This window comes from Penaeus vannamei, chromosome 37 (genome assembly GCF_042767895.1).
Source record: "Penaeus vannamei isolate JL-2024 chromosome 37, ASM4276789v1, whole genome shotgun sequence".
Lineage (NCBI taxonomy): Eukaryota > Metazoa > Arthropoda > Malacostraca > Decapoda > Penaeidae > Penaeus > Penaeus vannamei.
The window spans coordinates 9602439-9624938 of NC_091585.1; the positions used below are offsets into that span (position 1 = coordinate 9602439).

The following is a 22500-nucleotide window of genomic DNA, read 5'->3' on the forward strand; positions in this document are numbered from 1 at the left end:
TGACAGACTTTAGCATGAATTGTTGTTTATTCAGTCATTTATGTCTTACTATATTTTATTCTTTCTAGAGTAACTGGTGTTATTCTTGTATCAGAGATGTGATTTACTGTTTTTCTTTTAATGTTTGTGGTTAGTGCATGTTTTTGTAAAAAAAAAGAAAATGTTCCGAACTTACTTTCATTTTTGTTGTTTCTTTTTACAGTTCTGAGTGGTCCAATTTTGATCAGTTGACCCAAATGCATATCAAAAAAATGCCTGAACACTCGGTAGGTCAACTGCCATGACCAGCTTTCTGTTTAGGGGAAGGAAGATAGACAACATGCAATATTTATAGGGAATGATAAAAATTGTAAAACACAATTGCATAGCTTACCTCAAACACACATGGTTATCCTAGATTTTAAAGCTGCTTTAGAAGAAATTTTATCAGTAAGTGCTTCCAATAGTTCAAGCCATGACATGTTGTATATTATGTCTACCCATCATATGCATCATTCAGACGAACTCAAGGATACATTGTATACACATACACTTAAACATAAGAGAAGATAATCTCATTTACAAACCATTGTACACACCCACACCCACACCCACACCCACACACCTACACACCTACACACCTACACCTACACCTACACCTACACACCTACACCTACACACCTACACCTACACACCTACACCTACACACCTACACCTACACACCTACACCTACACACCTACTCCTACACACCTACACCTAGACACCTACACCTACACACCTACACGTACACACCTACACGTACACCCCTACACCTACACACCTACACCCACACCTACACACCTACACACCTACACCTACACACCTACACCTACACACCTACACCTACACACCTACACCTACACACCTACACACCTACACCTACACACCTACACCTACACACCTACACCTACACACCTACACCTACACACCTACACACCTACACTTACACACCTACACACCTACACCTACACACCTACACCTACACCTACACACCTACACACACACACACACACACACACACACACCTACACACACACACACACACACACACACACACACACACACACACACACACACACGCATTAACACACACACACACACACACACACGCACACACACACACACATGTATGTATACATATGTATACATATATATATATATATATACATATATATATATAATATACATATTTATATAAATATATATATATATATATATATACATACATATACATATATATATATATATACATATATATATATATATATACATATACATATACATATTTATATAAATATATATATATATATATATATATATATATATATATATATATAATATAAAGACATACATTCATATGCTTATGGATATACATAGATATTTTTATTCATATCCATATTCATATTCATGTACATTTACATACACATGCACATGTACATGTACATGTACATAAATACATAGATACAAACATACATTTGTATACAATATTTTTCCTTACCACACCTACTCCATGTTTTATTACCCCCTTTCCTTGCACTGTCAATCTCCATCCTTCCCCCCATCTCTCTTTCCGCTTTCCGTCTCTCTTTCCCATTTTTTCCCTTCTTTCACTCTCACCCGCTCAGTCTTCTATCCTCCTATTCCCTTTCACCCTTTCCTCCCTCAACTGTGCACGTTTCAGTCTCATTGAAAAGTAAATGATGTGTAGATGTACTGTATCGACTGAATTTAGATTTTAAAGATGGTGCGCCTATGGCTAAAGATGTTTTTGTTTGAATTATTTATTTATTTTACCACCCTTGCATGGATTGTTTGATCGTCCTTTCCCATTTTGTTTTCTAAATCTTTAGATTGTATTGCATGTAATTTGAATATTTGAATTGAATTTGCATTTGTTATATAAATTTAGATATGTATTAGGTATGTTGATATTTTTTAGTTTAAAATCCTTTCAATGTTCATCTGTAACTCTTCGCTCCCTGGTAAGTTAATGCATGTTTTGTCATTTGATTATAACCAATGATTTATTTCTTACTTATTTACAAAAAATAGGTCCAGAGATTTAATGTCAGCATCCTTTTACAACAGTGAACTATATAGATGCATAAATATACCCTAGAGAATTGACAAACATAGATACATGAATATAGAAAAGTAAAATTTTATAACTTTACTAATCCTTATTGCTATATCTTGGAAGTTATAGTAACTCATTGCTGCCAGGTACATTTACTGTTGTCATTATCTTTTGTGAATGAGATGGCTCCACAAGTACTTAGCCACAATAGAACTAATCTCACCTGTTTTGTGGATTTTTTTCTAATGTTCTTGATATTGATGCTGTATTTAGTTATGACATTATGGTTATTCTATTATTAATAATACCAATAGCCATGAGAGATAAAGAATCAAGAAATTTTATGGAAGTAAAAAAAAAAAAAAAGTTAAACAGGTGAAATATGTAGGACTAGTAATTGGCTCATTTATGACGAAACAATTATGGAGTCTTGTTTGTAAATACAATTAGAAGACAACAACAGCAAAAGAATAAAACAATGATCATAGCATGCATTTTTACCAAGATTATAGACATTATATGATTGTACTGATTATATAGAAATAGATTTGTAGAATGTTAGCCAAAAATTCAACTTTACCCCAACAAGCATATATATTTTGATAATTACAAATTGTTTCCTATGCCAGTATGACAGAAATTGTACCATTGCTTTATGAAAAATAGCTGTAATATTTTCCCTTTGCTGCTGAGTAATTGTTTTTTAGTGAATATTGTTTACACACACATGGCTCGGCACGCACTTAGTCACAGAAGGTTCAAGTTGTAGGATTGCCTGACCTCACTTCCTTTTTTATTTTGTCTTATGGCCATGATATCATTACTGTTATTTATTATTATTTGTATTACGATTATTGTAAGATTAATATCATTAGTAATAGTAATAAGAGATTTGAAAATATTGTTCCAAAGATTGAGGAGAAGGTTAAGTAAGGAGGACTAGTAATTAACACCTTGATGACTAAGCCCATATAGAGCAATCTATGTGTAAGCAAAGTAAATAAACTTAAATCACACTGGATATGGTATGCATGTCATACCTGCCATCCTGGCATCAGTATGTTAACATTGTTAACATGATACATCTACAGGAAGCATATGCCTGCATTAATCTTTCATCTATGTAATTGAAATGGATAAATGGATGCTTCATCTTAGTTAAATTGCAATGGCTTTTATTAAGATAATTCATTGATTTTATGTGATCACAGATATTCCTGTACATAGCCTCTACTTATTTGTCTGCATGATTTTTGCAAATGAAATAGTAACCAAGCATTTTTTCAACAAAAGATCGTGCAGTGGGAAGTATAATGGTCCTTTTTTTATATTTGAGTGGCAATTGTGGCTAGCGAGATTCCTGAGCTGGTGAACAGTAAAGGCCTAAACAAGATGATTGCAGCATCTTTTCAGATTTAAGTTTGCAGTTTGAGGGTGATTGTAAGAAAATATATTGTCATGTTGTGATGCAAATTGTCTGATTTGCAAAGATATGTCAAGAATGTACAGTTTATTGGCAGTAGGCAAACCCGAGTAATGCTTCACTCGCTCAATCTGCTCAGTGAAAAAAATTCTCATGGGTATCTTTTTTTTAATAATTGAATCATGATTTAGCATATGACAGATTATCAGCATTTATAGACTATATTGTTGGTCTTACAATTATAAAAGAGACAAGTTTATTATTTGATGGAAAAGCTAAATATCTGAGAAATGTCAGGTAGAGGACAGTATCTAGTAGATCTGTATGATATTAAAAAAAAAGCTTGTAGCATTGTCTATATATATATACATGTGTGTGTGTGTGTGTGTGTGTGTGTGTGTGTGTGTGTGTGTGTGTGTGTGTGTGTGTGTGTGTATCCATATGCGTGTGTGTTTGCGTGTATGTGTGAGTGAGAGTGAGAGTGAGAGTGAGTGAGTGTGTGAGTGTGTGAGTGAGTGTGTGAGTGAGTGTGTGAGTGAGTGTGTGTGCGTGTGTGTGTGCGCGTGTGTGTGCGCGTGTGTGTGCGCGTGTGTGTGCACGTGTGTGTGCGTGTGTGTGCGTGTGCGTGCGTGTGTGCGCGTGTGTGTGTGTGTGTGTGTGCGTGTGTGTGTGTGTGTGTGTGTGTGTGTGTGTGTGTGTGTGTGTGTGTGTGAGTATGTGTGTGTGTGTGTGTGTTTAGAATATATATATATATATATATATATATATATATATATATATATATATATATATATATATATATATATATATATATAGTTAGATATAGCTGTAGATATAATGCATATTTGAAAACTGCTGCTCACAAAATCATGAAGCTTGGAAGAATGCAGAATACACCCATTTATACTTTATGAATGTGAGATAGTAGTACATGTCATTTTTAACCAAGACTAGTCATTTGATTTGTATTAGTTAGAATTCTTTTTGTAAGATCTTAAGAGTATAGATTATGTTTGTAATATAATATAATTTTTTATTTATTTCTTTTTCAGTGAAAAAACTGTTTCTTTATGTTGGTTATAATTCATGTGTATAGCTTTTAGTAATTATTAACTGCTGTTGTCTCCCACATGGTAGAACACTTTTCGAGGGATCCGTTCCTCTAAGTTCCGGCACGTATTTGGGAGAGGAAGTAGGAAGGAAAACTGTTATGAGAATGTGCTCATCACGCAAAAGACCCACGACACAGCAGCCTGTGCTGTCAACCCGAAATTTGTGGCCATTGTTGTGGAAGTTGCAGGGGGTGGTGCCTTCTTGGTTTTACCACTAGACAAGGTGAGTCGAAAGGCCAGTCTGCAAATTTTTGTGGTGATTTTTAAAGATAAAGTATACGTTGATAGGCACATAGTCTTCTTTTTCCTATTGTTGCGGTCAGTATATTACTTGCAGTTGTTGTTGTTGTCATTAATATTATTATTATTATTATTATAATTTTTATTTTTATTATTGTTATTGTTATTATTATTATTGTAATTGTTATTACTGTTGTTATTATTATTATTGTAATTGTTATTACTGTTGTTATTATTAGTATTGTTATTGTTGTTATCATTATTATAAATTAATACAGCTCATTTTCTAAAAAGAAGCGTTTTATACCTTTTTTCCCTCTAAAGGATTACATAATATTTCTCACCTTGACAGACTGGTCGCATTGATGTAAACACCCCAAAAGTGACGGGACATGCTGGACCGGTGCTAGATATCAAATGGTGTCCGTTCAACGATAACCTCATAGCCTCAGCTTCAGATGACTGTATGGTAAAACTGTGGCACATTCCAGACGGAGGAATCAAGGCACCCCTTACAGAATCTCTGGCCGATCTCCAGGGCCACCAGCGCAGAGTGTCCATAATTGAGTGGCATCCAACGGCAGAAAATGTCCTCTTCTCAGCTGGATATGACTATCAGGTTTGTGGAGATGGTTATGGGTGATGAATATGTTATGCATGTATAAGTGGTTTAAGTGAAATAGCCTCACTTGAGTAATGGCCTGTATGCCAGTGTTGGTAAGCTCTGCTTATGATGGGGTTGGGTGTCCTTTTTGTTTTATGATTTGTAAAAAAATTATTATATGCAGCAAACAAGATTACAAAAAGGAGAGAATGTAGTTCTATGATAATTATCTGATGAATTTATAGAGGGGAACTGTTATAGATTTTTTTCATTCTTTCTTTCTGGAAGTCAATTTTTGATGACTTAGTCTATATCCTTAAAAAGACAGGAAGAATGTGCAGAGATGAAAAATGGCTTATTTTAACATTTTGCATTCCCCATCCCACTCCCTGAATTTTTGAAAACCAAACTTTTGTGTGGGAGAACTAGAGCGAATATCTGAATGCCATAGAATGCATCAAGATTGACGTAGATATCAGAATTAAAAAAAAAAAAAAAAAAAAAAAAAAGTATCCTCAACTTCAAAGCCTGATGTCTCAAAACTACACCTTTGTCCACATTTTTTGGTGTCACTCCGTAACTGCTTGGCGGATTCTAATGGGGTTCAGATCATTTGAAAGCTGAATAAATGGGTGATATTCTCAATGATCAGATTTTCATTTCTAGTGATAAAAGTCCATATATCATATTTTATACTTTTAACCCATTAGCGACGGGTGTCCCATATATGAGACACCCGGAAAAAATAAACATTGCTGGGCGTCCCGCCAGTGTGATGCTGTATTGGGGCTGTGCTCTGATGCAGCAGTGGGCTGTGGCCGGCGGGCGGACAGACTCTGGGGAAGCTCTGCCCGCCGATTTTATAGCTGCCTGGAATATTTTATTTTTGGCTTCAAAATACCCTGGCGTGAATGGGTTAAAAATGAACATAAAAAAAAAAAAAAATCCACTAAACTAAAAAAAATGTCAAAATCCAATTGTTTATGTATTTAATATAGATTTATGTATTTATGTATTACTATAGAGTATATGTGGTATTTTTTTCAACAAGTTCATTCAATGGATAAGTGAAATACACGTTTTTTTTAATTTTTAAAAATCTTGTTAAAAAAAAAAATAACTTGATGTTTTATTATCCAAATGATATGATACTTGGTGGTATGAATTGTAGTATATGTATATATAACATTAAAAAATCGTGAAAATTTGATCATAATTAACAAACTTGGTTCTTGAGCGCGACGGCCCCCTTAATGAGTTTACCTCTTCCGTATAGGACAGTTCCATTAAGCTTTGTTAAAATATGATGAACAACTGGTAATTGGTAATTGGTTTACTAATTTCTGACATGTTTCCTTAGATTCTAGTGTGGGACACACGCCGTGCTGCTCTCATGCAGACGATTGATCTCCACTCAGATGTAATCTACAGCCTTTCTCTAAATCGCAATGGATCCCGCATCGCAACCACAAGTAGAGACAAGCGATTGCGTGTCATTGATCCTCTCTCTGGGAAACTTCTGCAGGTAAGAGTTCTTGGTGTTTAAAGCTTCTGTGACTTGAGGTGGTGATTATGGTATTGAAGAGGTTGCTTTTATAGGAATAACTTCATGGATTGTGCTGGATGTATAATGGAATAAAGAATATTTTGATAAAGGAGAGTCCGGGCCAGCCCTGTGCGCCGATTTTGTAGCTGCTTGGAAACTTTTATTTTCAGCTTCAAAATATACTGATGTGTCTGTCATGGCATTCAGATTGTAGGGGTTAATTTATAACTAGTAAAAATACAGTTTGTCAGATTAGGTGCTAACGATTTCCTTTTAATATACTTTTTTCTTTTCTTTTCTTTTCTGGAAGACACATATTATTTTGTGTCAAAACTTAATGAAAATCCCCAGAAGCTATTCTTCTATCTTTGGCATTTGTCTTTCAGGAAACTATATGTCATGAGGGATCCAAAGCTTGCAAAGCTGTGTACTGTGGTGACACTGGGAAGGTCTTCACCACTGGCTTTTCTCGATTTAGTGACCGCCAGTTTGGTGTGTGGGATGAGAAGAACTTAAATACTCCCCTGCGCTTAGATGTCATAGATTCATCTTCAGGGATCCTCACTCCATTTTATGATCATGACACAAAGATTGTCTTTGTGGCTGGGAAGGTAATGTGAGAATTTTGTATTTAGGTGATTACTCTTTAGTTGGTTTGCTTGTGTTTGGTTTTATATAGGTAGTAAGACTTGATTTTATTTACTGTCCTCATAGTATGTTCCTATTTAGAGTGTTTTCATTTGTGCATTTTTCTAAAGTTTTGGAGATGGTGGAAAAAAATTATGTGAGGCTGATTCAGGTCTATATCTTTAGCAAATCGTCAAGTGTTTGATTTCTTTTCCTTAGGGTGATGGCAACATTCGATACTACGAAATTACCGACAGTCCCCCATACTGCCACTTTTTGAATCAGTACATTTCAGGAGAGCCTCAGGTAAGTTGTTGTACTTCTACAATGTTGTAAACTGTGATTTGATCATATCTCTTATCTGTTGCTGTTTTGTAATAAATGTGGATACTGGTTCTCTAATTTGGATGTGGGTATGAAATATGGGATACCATCCAAAACTAATTTTGAATTATATATTGGTAGTCCTTATTTTATAGTCGTTTCATTACTTTACTGCTGTTTATTTTATTTTTGAGTGCTGTGTTATAGTATGGGTTAAACATTGACAGTTTCATACTGAAAGCTTGTGCCTCAAATCTACTTTGTATCCAATTATTTATTTACTTTATTTTTTTATGATATTGTATGAAAGCACATATACCTTCTGTATATCCAGCGGTTAATCATATCTGGGTCTGTAAGAAATCAGAATTTGATCTGTGGTGTTGGTTGCATCTAGTCCAGTTTTTGTTTTGTATACCATTTTGTAAGTACTTCCTGTAGAAAGATTATATGGGTTAGACATGTTTGTGTTTTCTTTTTAGCTTTCTAAATGCTGTTTACAGCTTACTGTAGGCTGGAGATTTTTTTTTAACCTATTTGCTTGTAACTTTGATCATCTGTGTCTTCTGTACTCATTTTGATTTGTCTTTTTATTCCTTGGTTATATTGTTTATGTTCTGTAGCATGTTTGTATGTCTTTACACTTAGAGGATTGGTTTGATATGGTTTCAGAAACCAGAAGATTGATATTTTGTTTTTGTTCCACACTACATGTCATTTATATCAACATAAAGATTATCAGTTGAAAGACAAATAAAGCATGTATTTTACTTATATTTTGAATTTAGATATGCTCAAGTTTACAGCAAATCGTAAACATCTTTATTAATTTTTTAAAGATACCTTTCTTAAGTAGCTATTCAGCATGTTTTTTTACCATTGTTTTTGGTGAACATATGCTCTTTATCATCACTCATTGAAGCTTTGGCAAATCAGAGAGTGGTAATGCTCAGGAAGCTCTTTGAAGTAGCCAGCTTGCTGTAGTTGTGGCCTTGTATCATGACATTCCTCTTCAGAGTCACGATGGACTCGAACGATGCTTTGGTACTTGAAGCTTGGAAACGAGAGTTTTTGGTCCACTTGCTTTCTGCATCGGTAAATATATGAATTTTATATTGCCGTCTTGATGTAGCCACACGTAGCAGTCGGTTGTATGTCCTACGTTTTTGCACATATAGCACATAGAATGTTAGGTATGTTAGGTAGTGCAGGAGTCGGATATCAATTAAGGAGGTTGCTCAGTATAGGCTGTGATGAATGAGGATTTACAGAAATGACTCCCATGACAAAAATTGAATGCAAGATGGGTTGAGGCCTGTTTGTTTTTGTTTTTTCTTTGTTAGAATCCAAAAATTTGTAGAACATAATTAAAAAACAGTGATATAGCTGGAATAGATGTTTGTTTGGATCTATAGAAAAGTATGTGCTACGTTTGTAAATACATCCATACATATGTATTTTTTGTGTAAATACTGTTGTGTATGTTTATTTATATATTTTATGTTAATGTGTGTGTAAATGCATTGTGTGAATGAATTAAGCTGCTTGGGTTGTACAGTCATAAAAAAGAGAAAATATCGTTACCTTTACTTTTGGTCGATGAGGACCTGAGTGCTGCTCTCTGTGTTGTGGATGGGGCATCTTGTTAGCCCTGCCCATGGCTAATGTTGCCATATGATGATTTGTTTACAGTGTTCAATAAATATTTTGCATTATTTCACTCTCATCATGACTTAGATGGAGAATAAGAACAAAATATATTTATCATCATATCCAATACCCGTTTAGAGTAAGTCAAATTCTTAAACTATTATCAGTATACATGGGTATAATGGAAAGCAAACCAGACCAAATTTTTTTTTCTAGTTCAGGAGAATAGTCCCATTCAAAAAGCAAATGTGGTGAAGGCATGGTTTTGGCAGCACCACAAGATTGTGCTGTTGCCACATCTGCCGTAATCTCCAGATTTAAATCCCTTCGAAGATGTTTAGGCAGCTTGCAGTTAATTTGGTGTTGTCCAAAATGCATTGCATGCATGGGAATGACTGCAGTGATGAAGGGCAAAAGATGGTGATGGAAGTAGTGGCATTCATACTATGATTGAAGGCTGTTTTAGTGGCATGCTGTTTTAGAGGGAATACAAATTATTGATATTATAATGCCATATTATTTTCCTTTTAATCAACACTCTAATTTTTAAAGATGAAATATATATCTTTATAATGATATTCATGCTAACAGTTGAACTTCATTATACTTCTGAGAGGATTACAGAAATAAACATGAAAAATAACATAGGAAGACATGTCTGCTTATTTGTCAGACAACAACATTAGATAAATCAGAAAAGATGAAATGGTGCATATCAGATTTTGACTTTTCCATATGTCCATATGTAAAAGCAACAAAATTTTGAGGGAGGCATAAAAAAAAAAAAAAAAAAGGTTTCCTAAAAAACAGCATGAAGGAAAACTGAATTTGACTTGTTTCTCATTTCCCAGGAGGGATAAGCATGAAATCACAGAAAATGGAGACTATGAAAGATTTGATAATTATCCCTTTGATACAGCCTTTATTTTTGCTCAGTATGCAAAATAGGGCATAAATATGTATAGACTTATAGAAATAAATCATTAGATAGTTTTCATAACACTGTTCTCTTGAACTTCAACATTTATCCATCTCTTCCTTAGCTCCAACAATTGTGGGAAATATAAACTTCAACGAAAATGTCTCCCCTTCTATTGTTTCCTAATTTATTTATTATGCATATAGATAAACAAACTCATTTTTTACTTATTTTTAATGACTGCAGCACATACATGATAATGTTACTCCTCCATAGAGTAACTATAGAAAAACCTACATTCATAGCATTAAGATGCTACCTGGCTTGCCTCACTATTCCACACCACTTGATTGATTCTTCATAATACTTTTTGTAAAGGGTAATGATACTTTTTTTTCTGACTGCACATATTACCTTGTGTATTTGTTTTGGCATATGAAGGAACTCTAACACAAAGGGAAATTTTATATACTTTTTAAGATCTACAGTCTATTCTCTTTGAGTATCATGTACATTCCATTCCACTGCACCCACAGTTTTGTCTGTACACTTATTGTAAACAGCTGGCGTGCTGCTCGTAAACCCATCATAGGTGTGTCTTTGTTGGCCTTAATTTTTATTTTTTAGATATATATGTCATTGCATAGTATTATTTAACTCATTGGTTGCAGTTGGCATCATATGGCTGCACTGGTCTAAATCATGGATGACACTGGGTCATGATACAGGTGCCCAAAGTGGTGGTTGAAATACCTGACAAGTTGAAAGAAATTGGGGAATGGATGAGGTTTGCTTAAAAAAGTTAATGGCTCAACCTGTGTAACTTTAACAGTATCACATAAGAGGCATGTACATGTTAGGAAGAATGCAAAAATTGCATTTCTGTCATAGCTCAATTATCTATTGTTGGTGTGAGTTCTTGTATATGTGCACTTTCCTATTTGGTTTTGTTTTATTAATTTTATTTACACATGGATAGCTCTAGAAGCATTTAATTCACTGGGAAGGCAATTACTAAGCATATTTGACTTCACCAATTACCCCTGTCGTTAAATTTTCAGTAGTAAAGTTTTTATTTTATTATTTTTAGTTAGTAATGTTATATTAATGGTAAAGAGGATGATAATGATTATTGTATTTTTAATGAAAACATATACAAAAAAAGAAGAAAAGAGAGAAAAAAGGGGAATGTGGTAAACAGATGAGATCGTGTAGGTTTAATAATTGACTCTTTTGTGATGGTGTGCTTCTGAAGACATCTCTCTGTAAACAAAATTGATAGAACAGACTCACAGGACATGTACTATTCACTAGTGATTTAAGGGGACCGTCCCTAGAAGGGGCGTGGCCAATTATGGGGGTGGGGGGTCATATTGGTAAATATTTCTAAGAAATGAAAGGTCTTATGGATTTTCTTGATTTTTGGATATTTTATGTATTTTCATATTCCGCATCTTTTGATACCACATTTGTTGGGGTTCCTACGTGGGGGGCGCTGCCCCCTGCAAAAAACATTTTTTTCGATTTTTTTTCACGTGTGTGCACAAAAGATTCCTTGTCCCAGAGGATTATGATTTGTGTCATAAAAAATAAATGTGAATGAACATCAATGAATTCCTAAGAACACTACCAAGCCCTTTTTTGGAAATTCAATATAGTTTCCTCAGAAAAAATATATATATATATATTATATATATATATATATATATATATATATATATATATATATATATATATATATATATATATATATATATATATATATATATATATATATATATATATATATATATATATATATATATATATATATATATATATATATATATTTTTTTTTTTTTTTTTTTTCTCCAAAAATTTGTATAAATGAAAGTAAGCAACATTTCAATAAAATCACTTGGTAGTTGTCTGCGCATTTCCACAAGGTTTCCAAAGATATATCCAAAATTTTAATCGGATAAAAACTCTAGGACAAGGAATCTTTTGAAGCTCGAAAAAAGAAACCTCAAAAAAACAAACAAACAAAAAGTTTGATATTTGAAGATCATTTTTTATATTTTTTCATTTATGGATCTTTACCATTTCATTACTGTAGAAACTACTCTTATTCCTCTTTCAAATGCACTTTGTTAGGTAAAGATATGATCATTAGTCTCTAAGTTATAGAAACAAGCAAACAAATGACTCCCGTGAAAAGGGGCAAATCCAGACCCAAGACAATATGACGGTTTTATAAAATCGGTTGTTTCGTGTTATATAAATTTGAAAAGTCTCATAATTATTATTTTATTTTTCTTCATCTTTCATATCATAAATCTTTCACTTTGGTATAAAACTGTTATAATAAGACACTTTATCTTCCTGTGATCCATTTCAATAGGTAATGTCAAAATATAATGCATCTTATTAGCTCCTGTGAAGCTAGAGTGCAGAAAGGTGAAAATCGCTGACACAGCGGCAGTGGGACTTGGGGTTCTGGCATCGTGCACAGCCCAAATTTTTCGCCCCGGAAGTTCATATTCACGTGGGTGATTCTACTCTACTCGAATATGAAACTGACCATAACTCATTTTTGACCACTCCGACCCAAAATCTCCGACTCGCTCCCCCCACCGCTAGGGACGGTCCCCTTAATACCATCATTTAATCCTTTGTACTGCTGTTGATTTATTAACATTACTCATCATTCTGCCTATAAAACCTAGATAGTAGATACAAAAGAAGAGGTCATTACAGTGTTTTGCTTCAATTGCTTACATCACCATCCTTGATAAAAACATACAGCTTTGTGTATAGGTATAAACATTAGTGCCCAAGAAAGAAAGTTCAAGTTAAAAGAAAACATGTCTAGTACAATGATAACCACAAGAGTTAAAAACACTTTTCTTGCTTGACAGAATGTAATCAGTTACAGGACTTATCTTTAGATTTTAACATGCCAGAGACATGTCTCTGCCCCCCCCTAGTGGCTCCACAAGGGGGGGTGGGTACAAAGGGTGTACCAAGGGGATAGTCAAGGGGGGTCACAAAAAAATATTCTGTGTTCACCCCTGGTTGTAGATATTTGTTTTTAGATTACTTTGAACCTCTTAATTCTTTCAGATGATAAATGAAATAGCAATAGATCTATTTTTCATAACTTTTTCCTTTTCTTTTCTTTTCTTTTCTCTTTTGAGAAAGGGGTAACAACAATTTTGGAAAACAACTGTTTTAAATAATGTTATTTTGTATAATTTTTTGGGGTGATTTTGTTAAAGAAGTTCCATTATTTTCACCAATTGCCAATGAGGATGGCTGGTACACACATGCCATGCTCACTGTGAGTTTAGTGTATTACTTGTGTTTACACATAGATGGTTCCACAAGGGCTTAGTTATCAAGGAGTCAGTTACTAGTCATAGCTGTCTCACCTGAACCTATTTCCTTGATTTTCAAAAATATTCTTTTTATTCTGTATTTATATTAGTATTGTTAAAAAGCATAATAATTATAATGTCAATACCAATAATAACATTGATATTAACTTATTAAAAAATATTAAAAACTCAAGGAAATGGGAAATCAGGTGAGGTCACTTAGGTGTACTAATAAAATTGTTGGTGGAGCACTTGTTGAGCTGCGTGTATGTAAACACATTTCATAAAACAAAAATACAGTGTACATTATGTATTCCTGGCAGTAAGGGTTAATATCACTTCATGCATCTGAGATGATTTAGAAGCCATTTTATTAGATACATTAATGTAATGGTTTCTTGGAGATGCATGAGCATGGAGGAAAAGAAATGGAATTTCTTGATGTAAAATTCTCTTTATGAATATTGTGATATATATCATTGTATTTAAAGGAATTCTTTGTTCAACAAATTAAGAATTTTTTATCATATGGTTGAAAATCTTGTGAAGGGGTGTACACAAGAACCAGCAACCAGAGGGTTCATGGTATTAAAGTATCACTCCTATAAATAGTTGTTCCCCTAACATCACCATCTGTTTCAGCGCGGGTTGGGCATCATGCCGAAGAGAGGTTGCAAGGTGTCACATTGTGAAATATTCCGCTTCTACAAGTTATATGCGACCAAACCAATTTGTGAACCCATTTCCATGATTGTCCCAAGGAAGGTAAGAATTTTGTTGGTTATTTTAATGTGTATTTACAATATTTCTAATGTATATAAGTGTACATAGCTCTAATGAATTTTACTTCTGTCCATATTTTTTATTTTACACAGATGAACAGACACACTCACTCATTCCCTTTTCATTTTACAAGTGGCCATAGTAACTAACCATTTTCTTCTAGTGTAATTTTATTTTTATTATTATTATTATTTGATTTGCATATGAAAAGAAAAGAAAAACGATATCAGACAACATTGTTTGGTTTTTACAAGACTGAGTTGCAATCCACATTGCAAGTCATCTGAGCAGATGTTGTCCCCTTAGAAACAGATCCCTTTGGAGGGTCGCTGCCTCAAAGTCAAAAGTCCTTCAGTCATGATGTTCCTCACAGGGCACTTCCAAGAGACTTGACAAGGTCTGTCAGATATGAGTCAGCCAAGTGGGAGTGCATCCCCCCTTGCCACATGTCGCTAATGCTGCTTCCCTCTTGTTGCTCTGCTCAGCTTCCCGGCAGCTTCTGCGCCAGTCATGGACAGTATTATGTCTAGTAACCAAGAATTTCAAAATTTTAAAATTGTTGACTTTCTTCCACCACTGCATTTTACACCCTGCCTTCTATATTTGATTCATAGTTTCCCCATGTTTAAAGCTATGAAATATTTTTTGCCATTGTTCCTCGCTATTGTACTGCAGGATGTGATGATTTCAGAGGCAGTACTTCTTGCAGTGCCTTGCTATTGTGTTCACTATATGTGTAAATGCAACTGTATATTTTGTAACAGGCTCACTTTAAATTGGTTCATATTTTTGGTAATTTGTATAGTGATGGTTATAGCTTTCTCAGTTTGTTTTGAAAAATGCCCTTCTTTTAAAGAATCTTTTCCCCCCCTCAGTCTTTTAGGTTAATGTAAGCAAGCATTTCTCCATGATAAATATAATGATATAATGTTTTTCTTGGCAGAGTGACCAGTTCCAGCCTGACCTATACCCAGACACAGCTTCTCCAACACCAGCACTGTCAGCAGAGGAGTGGTTCAGCGGCACCACGAAAGGGCCCGTTCTAATGTCAATGAAGACAGGTAATGGCTCTTTCAACTAATAAAATAAAACTTTTAAAAATGTTAACAAATAGTGTTGAATAGTAACATATGTCCTTTCTTCTATATTATGGAAATGCAGATGCATAATTTTTTTACATTTCATTGCTTTCATAATGAAAGACTAATTTATTGATAATCCCCTAAACAGGTATGACTATCAAAACTCACCGGCCGCTGCCACTACGACCAACAGAATCCTCATCAGATAAAAATGCAGACAAGAAGTATGCTTTCCTCTCAATGGAGACCCGTGCTGACTACCGGCCCAAGGAGTTGTCAGTGAGTCATATTAGATGTTTTACTTTAATTCCATTATAAGTTCATTGTGTTTTCAATTAGAATGAAATCTGTTTAGATAAGTTGTATTTTGTGGATCTGGTTAGCATAATTTCTAACTTCGGAGATACATGGGACATTATTTAAAAAATTTTGTTTTCATATATTCTTTATCTTTATCTCTCTCTCTTTCTTCCTCCCTCCTCCTCTCCTCCTCTTCCTCCTCCTCCTCCTCCTCCTCCTCTTCCTCTTCCTCTTCCTCCTCCTCCTAGTCCTCTTCCTCCTCCTCCTAGTCGTTGTCCTCCTCCTCCTCCTCCTCCTCCTCCTAGTCCTCCTCCTCCTCCTCCTCCTAGTCGTTGTCCTCCTCCTCCTCCTCCTCCTCCTCCTCCCAGTCGTTGTCCTCCTCCTCCTCCTCCTCCTCCTCCTCCTCCTCCTCCTCCTCCTCCTAGTCGTCCTCCTCCTCCTCTTCCTCCCCATTCCTCCTCGTCCCCCTCTTCCCTTCCCCCCCTTTCCTCCTCCTCCCCCTTCCTCCTTTTCCCCTCTTTCTCCTCCTCCCTCCCTCTTCCACCTCCCCCCCCTCTTCCTCCACCTCCTCCTCCTCCTCCCCTCTTCCTCCACCTCCTCCTCCTCCCCCCCCTTCCTCCACCTCTTCCTCCACCCCCCCCTCTTCCTCCACCTCCTCCTCCCTCTATCTTCCGTCTTTCTCCTCATCCCTCCCTCCCACTTCCTCCTCATCCCTCCCTCTTCCTCTTCCCCCTCCCTTCCTCCTCTGCCTTCCCCCCTCTCCTCCCACCCCATCCCCCTCTCCTCCCACCCCATCCCCCCTCTCCTCCCACCCATTCCTCTTCCTCCTCCTGTGCCTCTTCCTCCTCCTCTTCCTCCTTTTCCTCCCCCCCCCTCCTCCTCCTCCTCCTCCTACTCTTCCTCCCCCTCATCTACCTCCTCCTCCTCTCCCTCCTCCCCCTCTTCCTCCCCCTCCTCCTTTTCCTCCTCCTCCTCCTTTTCCTCCTCTTCTTCCTTTTCCTCCTCCTCCTCCTCCTTCTCTTCCTCCCCCTCCTCCTTCTCCTCTTCCTCTTCCTCTTCTGCCTCCTCACTCTCCTTCTCCTCCTCTTCCTCCTCCTCCTCCTCCTCCTCCTCCTCCTCCTCCTCCTCCTCCTCCTCTTTTTCCAGTGCCTTTCTCTCCTTCTTTCCCTTCTGTTCTCGTCTCTCATTTTCTTTCTGCAAATCAAGTTATGGCTAATACTCATGATATGACAAGCAAGACACTAGATGATCAAGATGGATAGATGATTATGCACCAAGCTGCATGAGAATTCTGTTGTAGTTGAGTGGAGATGAAATCTAGATGAAGGTGGTAGGGGCAGGGCAGAACAATGTAAAGCATCTCCAGCTCATTGGGATTCATAGTCAGAATTTTTGTATCGTCTCATATTCCTGCAATTTTTTTCTTCTGACTCCATTGTCAACAGTGCTATTTTTACACAAAGATACAGTTTTGTCTTTAAATATGATTTATGTTGATAGAGCATGATCATAACACTGCTCCAGAGGATTCAAATTGGCTGAAGAAGAACATGTGGCATAATCTTTGCTTTTAAATGTGTTGCTTTTATCCTTTTTTTTTTTTTTTTTTTTAGTTTTGCTGAAAGTTGTTGAATTAATCAAACTTTTTATATAATGATCCTAGATGAATTACAGCCATTTTGTAAACCAGTTTTGTGTGATGCTGTCTGTCATTTTGCATGAATACCCAAGTGCTAAAAATATGTTTGAAGCTCAGTAATGATTTTCTAACACTGTTCATATTATGTTATCCTGATCACCACTGGCAGTCTTGAACATTAATTTGTTTAAAAAATTGTTGAAAGAAAGTAGAAGTAGCATAACTTTTGTAAATGAAGATAATTGTTACCTGTGTGTGATCTTATTTATATAGACAGTTTTGATTAAATGATTTAAATATGTAAGATAAGTTAACATTACTGAAAAATATGGATTGAAGAATTTATCTTTAAATTCATAAAACAGTATCATATTCATATCATATCATATATATTTATAAGAATTATGTATTTGTGATTATCAACACAGTAACATGATAAGATATTTACAAAGAAGGTGCAAGAATATTATCAATCTTACACCACACAAATGGCAACTAGATTAATACACAAGATTATTAATCATAGAAAACTTATATGTTACTTTACATTATTATTGGTAAAATTAGCAACTTTAATTGTAATCTTGTAAGTCTTGAGCATAATTAGGATGCTTAAGCTGAAAATGCTCTCAGTGGAATTCATAACTGTAGCTGTGGAGGGTAATGTAATTTTAAAAATTGTAAAAGTGCTTATGTATTTGAAGCTGGGGGCAATGTTGAGTTTTTATAAAGTTCTGAAAAGAATACTTTCAGGACAATAATTGTAATGTAATTTCTTAAAAAAGAGAATTTATGCACCTATGTGCATATATGATTGTTGTTGTAGAGTGAAGTGAGACAGGCAATATTAAGGAAATATTAGTAATGCTATGAAATTAAATTTTAAATTATGATCATTATTATTCTGTATTGTAGGTGAAATACATAGTAAAAGTTTTATTTCCAGGAACATATATACTGCAAGCTTTTATTAGTAACAACTTTTTTTCACAGATTTTATGGGAATTGCTAAAGTCTGAAGACTAAAATCATAAAGCAAAGATTGTGTAGCCAATTTAGTCATCAGGAGATGAATAAAGGCACTAATACAGACAATAGCACAAGTTTACACAGGCAGAACTACAATGAATGAAGATAGAGCATATTATTTGATATGGTTACTGCAGCAGGGAAATAGGAACATTCACACATTGGGGAATATTGTAACTGTTTTAGAGGCCATGTAGATGGTTAGGATCAAGCTGTTTACAGATTCTTCACATTCTGTCTTTAATTGCTATGTAGATGTTGTGTTTGGCCTTCATATTTATGTCCACAGTTTGCTTTTCTCTTGCCTGGGTTGAAATGTGTTTTATCTTATTAAAGTGTTTCTCTTTGAGTTTCAATAATCAGTGCTTCAGCAGTACTCCCTTAATTTCTCTCTTGTTATGTCCTAAAAGATTTTAGTTGTAATTTGTTTGTTGTTTCCTAGGGGGGAGGGGAGAGTGGTCCTGTGTGTAGCATACATTGTGGTCCGTGTTACAGATTAGGACCCAGAGCAGCACGGACAAAGACCTGAAGACATCCACCAATTTGGACACGAAGTTCCAGGCGCTTCAGAAACTGTGGGGCTGTAATGTAAAGAACCTGGTGAGAGAACACTCTGTCCTATCCTGCTTGTATGCCATGTTATTATTATCATTATAATTTTCTGTTTTTTTGTTTTTAGTTTAGCATGGGAACTCTGATGTTATCTTTGTTGTAGACATTTCTTTTGCCTAACTGTCATTTTATGTGGATGAGTTGCGCATATCATACACTATGATTTCTACTACACAGGTATGGCAAATAGATGGAAAATTTTGTGTAGTATATCATGTACTCTTTAGTTACACACTATATACAATATGTATATATATTTATATATGTTTGCACTATTTAGTCGGGGCACTGTATTTGTACACTTAGTTATAATTCACTGCCAGCACATGAACACAGCTGCATACATTATATGCATATTACACTTGCAAGTATTACTGATGTGAATACATGCACAGATAATTTCAGTCACAAATAGTCATTGTGGCATTTGAAAACTTTGGCATGTGTGATGAAGGGTAAGGAATATATAGGCTGCATGATCTTATTTGTGAATTTTGTAGTAGGAGCCAGGAGAAAAAGAAGAATATGTGAGCCAGTGAACAGGAAAGATGTTGAATTTATTTATTGGAGCTCAGATGAAGAAATCCTTAAATTGCTCTTCGAAGTGTTTTTATATGTGTGTGTGCTCATATGTAGGAGTACATCAGTATATACAAAGTATTTCTCTCCATTGAAGTTAAAATTCTCTCATGCTTTGGTGTCACAGTAAATTTTGCTGTAGGATCTAAAAGTATATGAAAATGTGGTTTCATTAGGTTTTCTTTTTTTCTTTTTTTTTTTTTTTCTTTCTTTTTTCTTTTTTTTTAGGTTTCAGGTGAAATACTCATATATGCATTATGTGACATCATAAATATTGTTAGATTTAGAGGACTGTAGACAGTTTTAGGGCTTATAATGTTTTTTGTTTTTTTTCTTTTCCCCAGTTCAAGCAAACTGGTGAATTAGGAGATTAAAAAATTGCCTAACTACACCTTAGTATAGATCTAGAACAAGTGACATTTTTCAGTAGAAAGCTAGTGGTAATTGGCACTGCTTGCATTTGCTAGCAGTTTGAATCCAACTCAAATCATACTGTAACAGAATTAATACCTCATTCAGTTTCATTTATCAGAATGCAAAGAAAAGGTTCATAAATATCATTAACCAATTAATTTACAATTTCAGATGGTTTAGATTAGCTGGTAAATTATTTAGGCCATAAATGCAGTAGTTCAATTCAAGTTAAAGAAAATGATAGATATGCATGTGTCAGGGTCAAATTAGACAATTATGAAATGTCTATATACCATCTGTGGAGAATGACATGCAATCACATGCAAATTTAAACTAATAGAATCTAAATAAGGTAACAATTTGAGTAATGCAGAGTTCATATTCAGAAGTACACAATGGACCATTCATAGACACACCCATAATCATTGCAGACTTATCTTGTAACAAGCCCTTTATCACCTTACAAATACTATGCAGAGGAGATATATAATCAAGACCATTGGCTCTTTTTAAATGTGAAATGCACTGCATATTTGCTGATTTAAATTTGAAGTACATAAACTTTAAGTTGCTCTATCATTAATTTTTCTGCAGTGATTGCCATCTGATGTTGAATGTTGACTTTTACATAGTAGCTAAAGAGATAGGTAGTTTTGAAGATGGTGTTAAAGCAATTTGAAGAAGCTTTTGTCTTAGGCATTCACTTAGGTTATCATGTCTTGCTTAGGGGTACACTCTTTATTTATTGTTTAGATTGTCCCCAAAAGAAATAATGTCAAGATAGTATGAGGAAATGATTCTCATTTTTCAACTTCACAACTGATTATGTGTTTCATTATTATTATTATTGCTTTTTAATAGTGTCATAATTAAGGAAAAGGCTTAATCAGTCTGAACTTCAGTTATAATGTATGTTGTCATTTTTATTGATTGAATAAGTTTTCAAAATAAGAGGTAGTTTCACTATGAAACATAAGATACCTACCCCACCATGTTGATTGATAAGATTTGCTGAGGTTTATCATGCAGATGAGAGAAATTACATTGCCTGAAAGTTTGTTAAATGCACAGTATTTTTAAGTAAATGTGGCTTTAAAGGTATGTCTTCAGGTGTTTATCATGATTAAGGATTTAAGTGTAGTAATAGAAATGCAAGTAACATGTGATGATTATATTTCAAGATGTTAAATTTTGTATTATATCAATAATTAAAGAAAAAATGTTAAGATTAGTCTTTTTTAGTTTAATGATGCCTACAGGTTGCTTCATCAAATTTTTATTATATAAAAAAATCATAGATCTTCACTGTTGGTAGATGAAAATGCTGCCAAGTATCACTAGCTAGTTTAACCTGTTACAAAAGGTTCCCTTGCCTCTAATTAAATGTAATTGTCTATGATGATGGTATTTCTGAACAGAATGGAATTTTCTTAGAAATGTGAGTTTTTATCAGGCATTATTTTTAAATTTCTGGAAGTTTTTAGAATAATAAGACATGTTTTACCTGTAGACTTACATCATAGGAGTTAGAACAGGTATAGCAGCAATAGTCGTAGTGCTATTAGTCACATAACAGTGAATTGCTTAGATCAATAGTTACTTTACATGTATTTGCACGTGTTTTTTGGTTTGATATAAATTGTTCAAAGAAACTATTTGGTGTTAACCCATTGCCGACGAGAGCTTCATGCACCAAATTGGACCATGTGCCAGGCAGTGAGAGAGAAAAATCAGAAGTTTGTAAAACATATAAATTTTCCTACCCTTTATGAGTTGGCTGTAGCTAAAGTAACTTAAGCCTCCTTTTAAGTGGCTATAGCTCACAAATCACTGCAGTAATGGCCAAACAAGTATTGAGATGTTAAGCGCACTCAACTTGTAGCAGGCTCGACATGTGTAGCATGGGTGAGCATGCCATCTGGAAAGGAGTTCAGTTATGCTGTGGCATGTATTTGTATACCACCCGTCGGCATGGGGTTGAATGTATGGAATGTGTTACAATGTGTGTAGTATATGCATAATTTAACAGTGAAAAAATAGTAAATATGTTATTTTCAAATTGGAATGCCTAAGAAAATAATTATATGTCTAAGTTAATTTGTCTTAATGAATAATACAGTTTTAAAAGAGTTTTTTGAGATGTATTCTTTCTTTAAAGGATAACA

At 34.8% G+C, this 22500-nt stretch overlaps 1 protein-coding gene across 5 annotated transcripts in view; it reads left to right on the forward strand.

Annotated features, from left to right (window-relative positions):
* LOC113810334 (coronin-1A) overlaps window positions 1-22500 on the forward strand; it is a 51132-nt gene that overhangs the window by 28086 nt on the left and 546 nt on the right. For 2 of the 5 annotated variants that reach the window (XM_070114997.1, XM_070114996.1), the window contains exons 2-11: window positions 203-266; window positions 4657-4854; window positions 5224-5490; window positions 6836-7000; window positions 7408-7632; window positions 7868-7954; window positions 14540-14662; window positions 15624-15741; window positions 15911-16041; window positions 19226-19330. In XM_070114997.1, the coding sequence (XP_069971098.1) occupies window positions 237-266; window positions 4657-4854; window positions 5224-5490; window positions 6836-7000; window positions 7408-7632; window positions 7868-7954; window positions 14540-14662; window positions 15624-15741; window positions 15911-16041; window positions 19226-19330 (1449 nt within the window). In that variant the 5' untranslated portion in view covers window positions 203-236. The remainder of the gene's footprint in view (window positions 1-202; window positions 267-4656; window positions 4855-5223; window positions 5491-6835; window positions 7001-7407; window positions 7633-7867; window positions 7955-14539; window positions 14663-15623; window positions 15742-15910; window positions 16042-19225; window positions 19331-22500) is intronic. The other 3 variants (XM_070114995.1, XM_070114998.1, XM_070114999.1) reach the window with 2 other exon arrangements.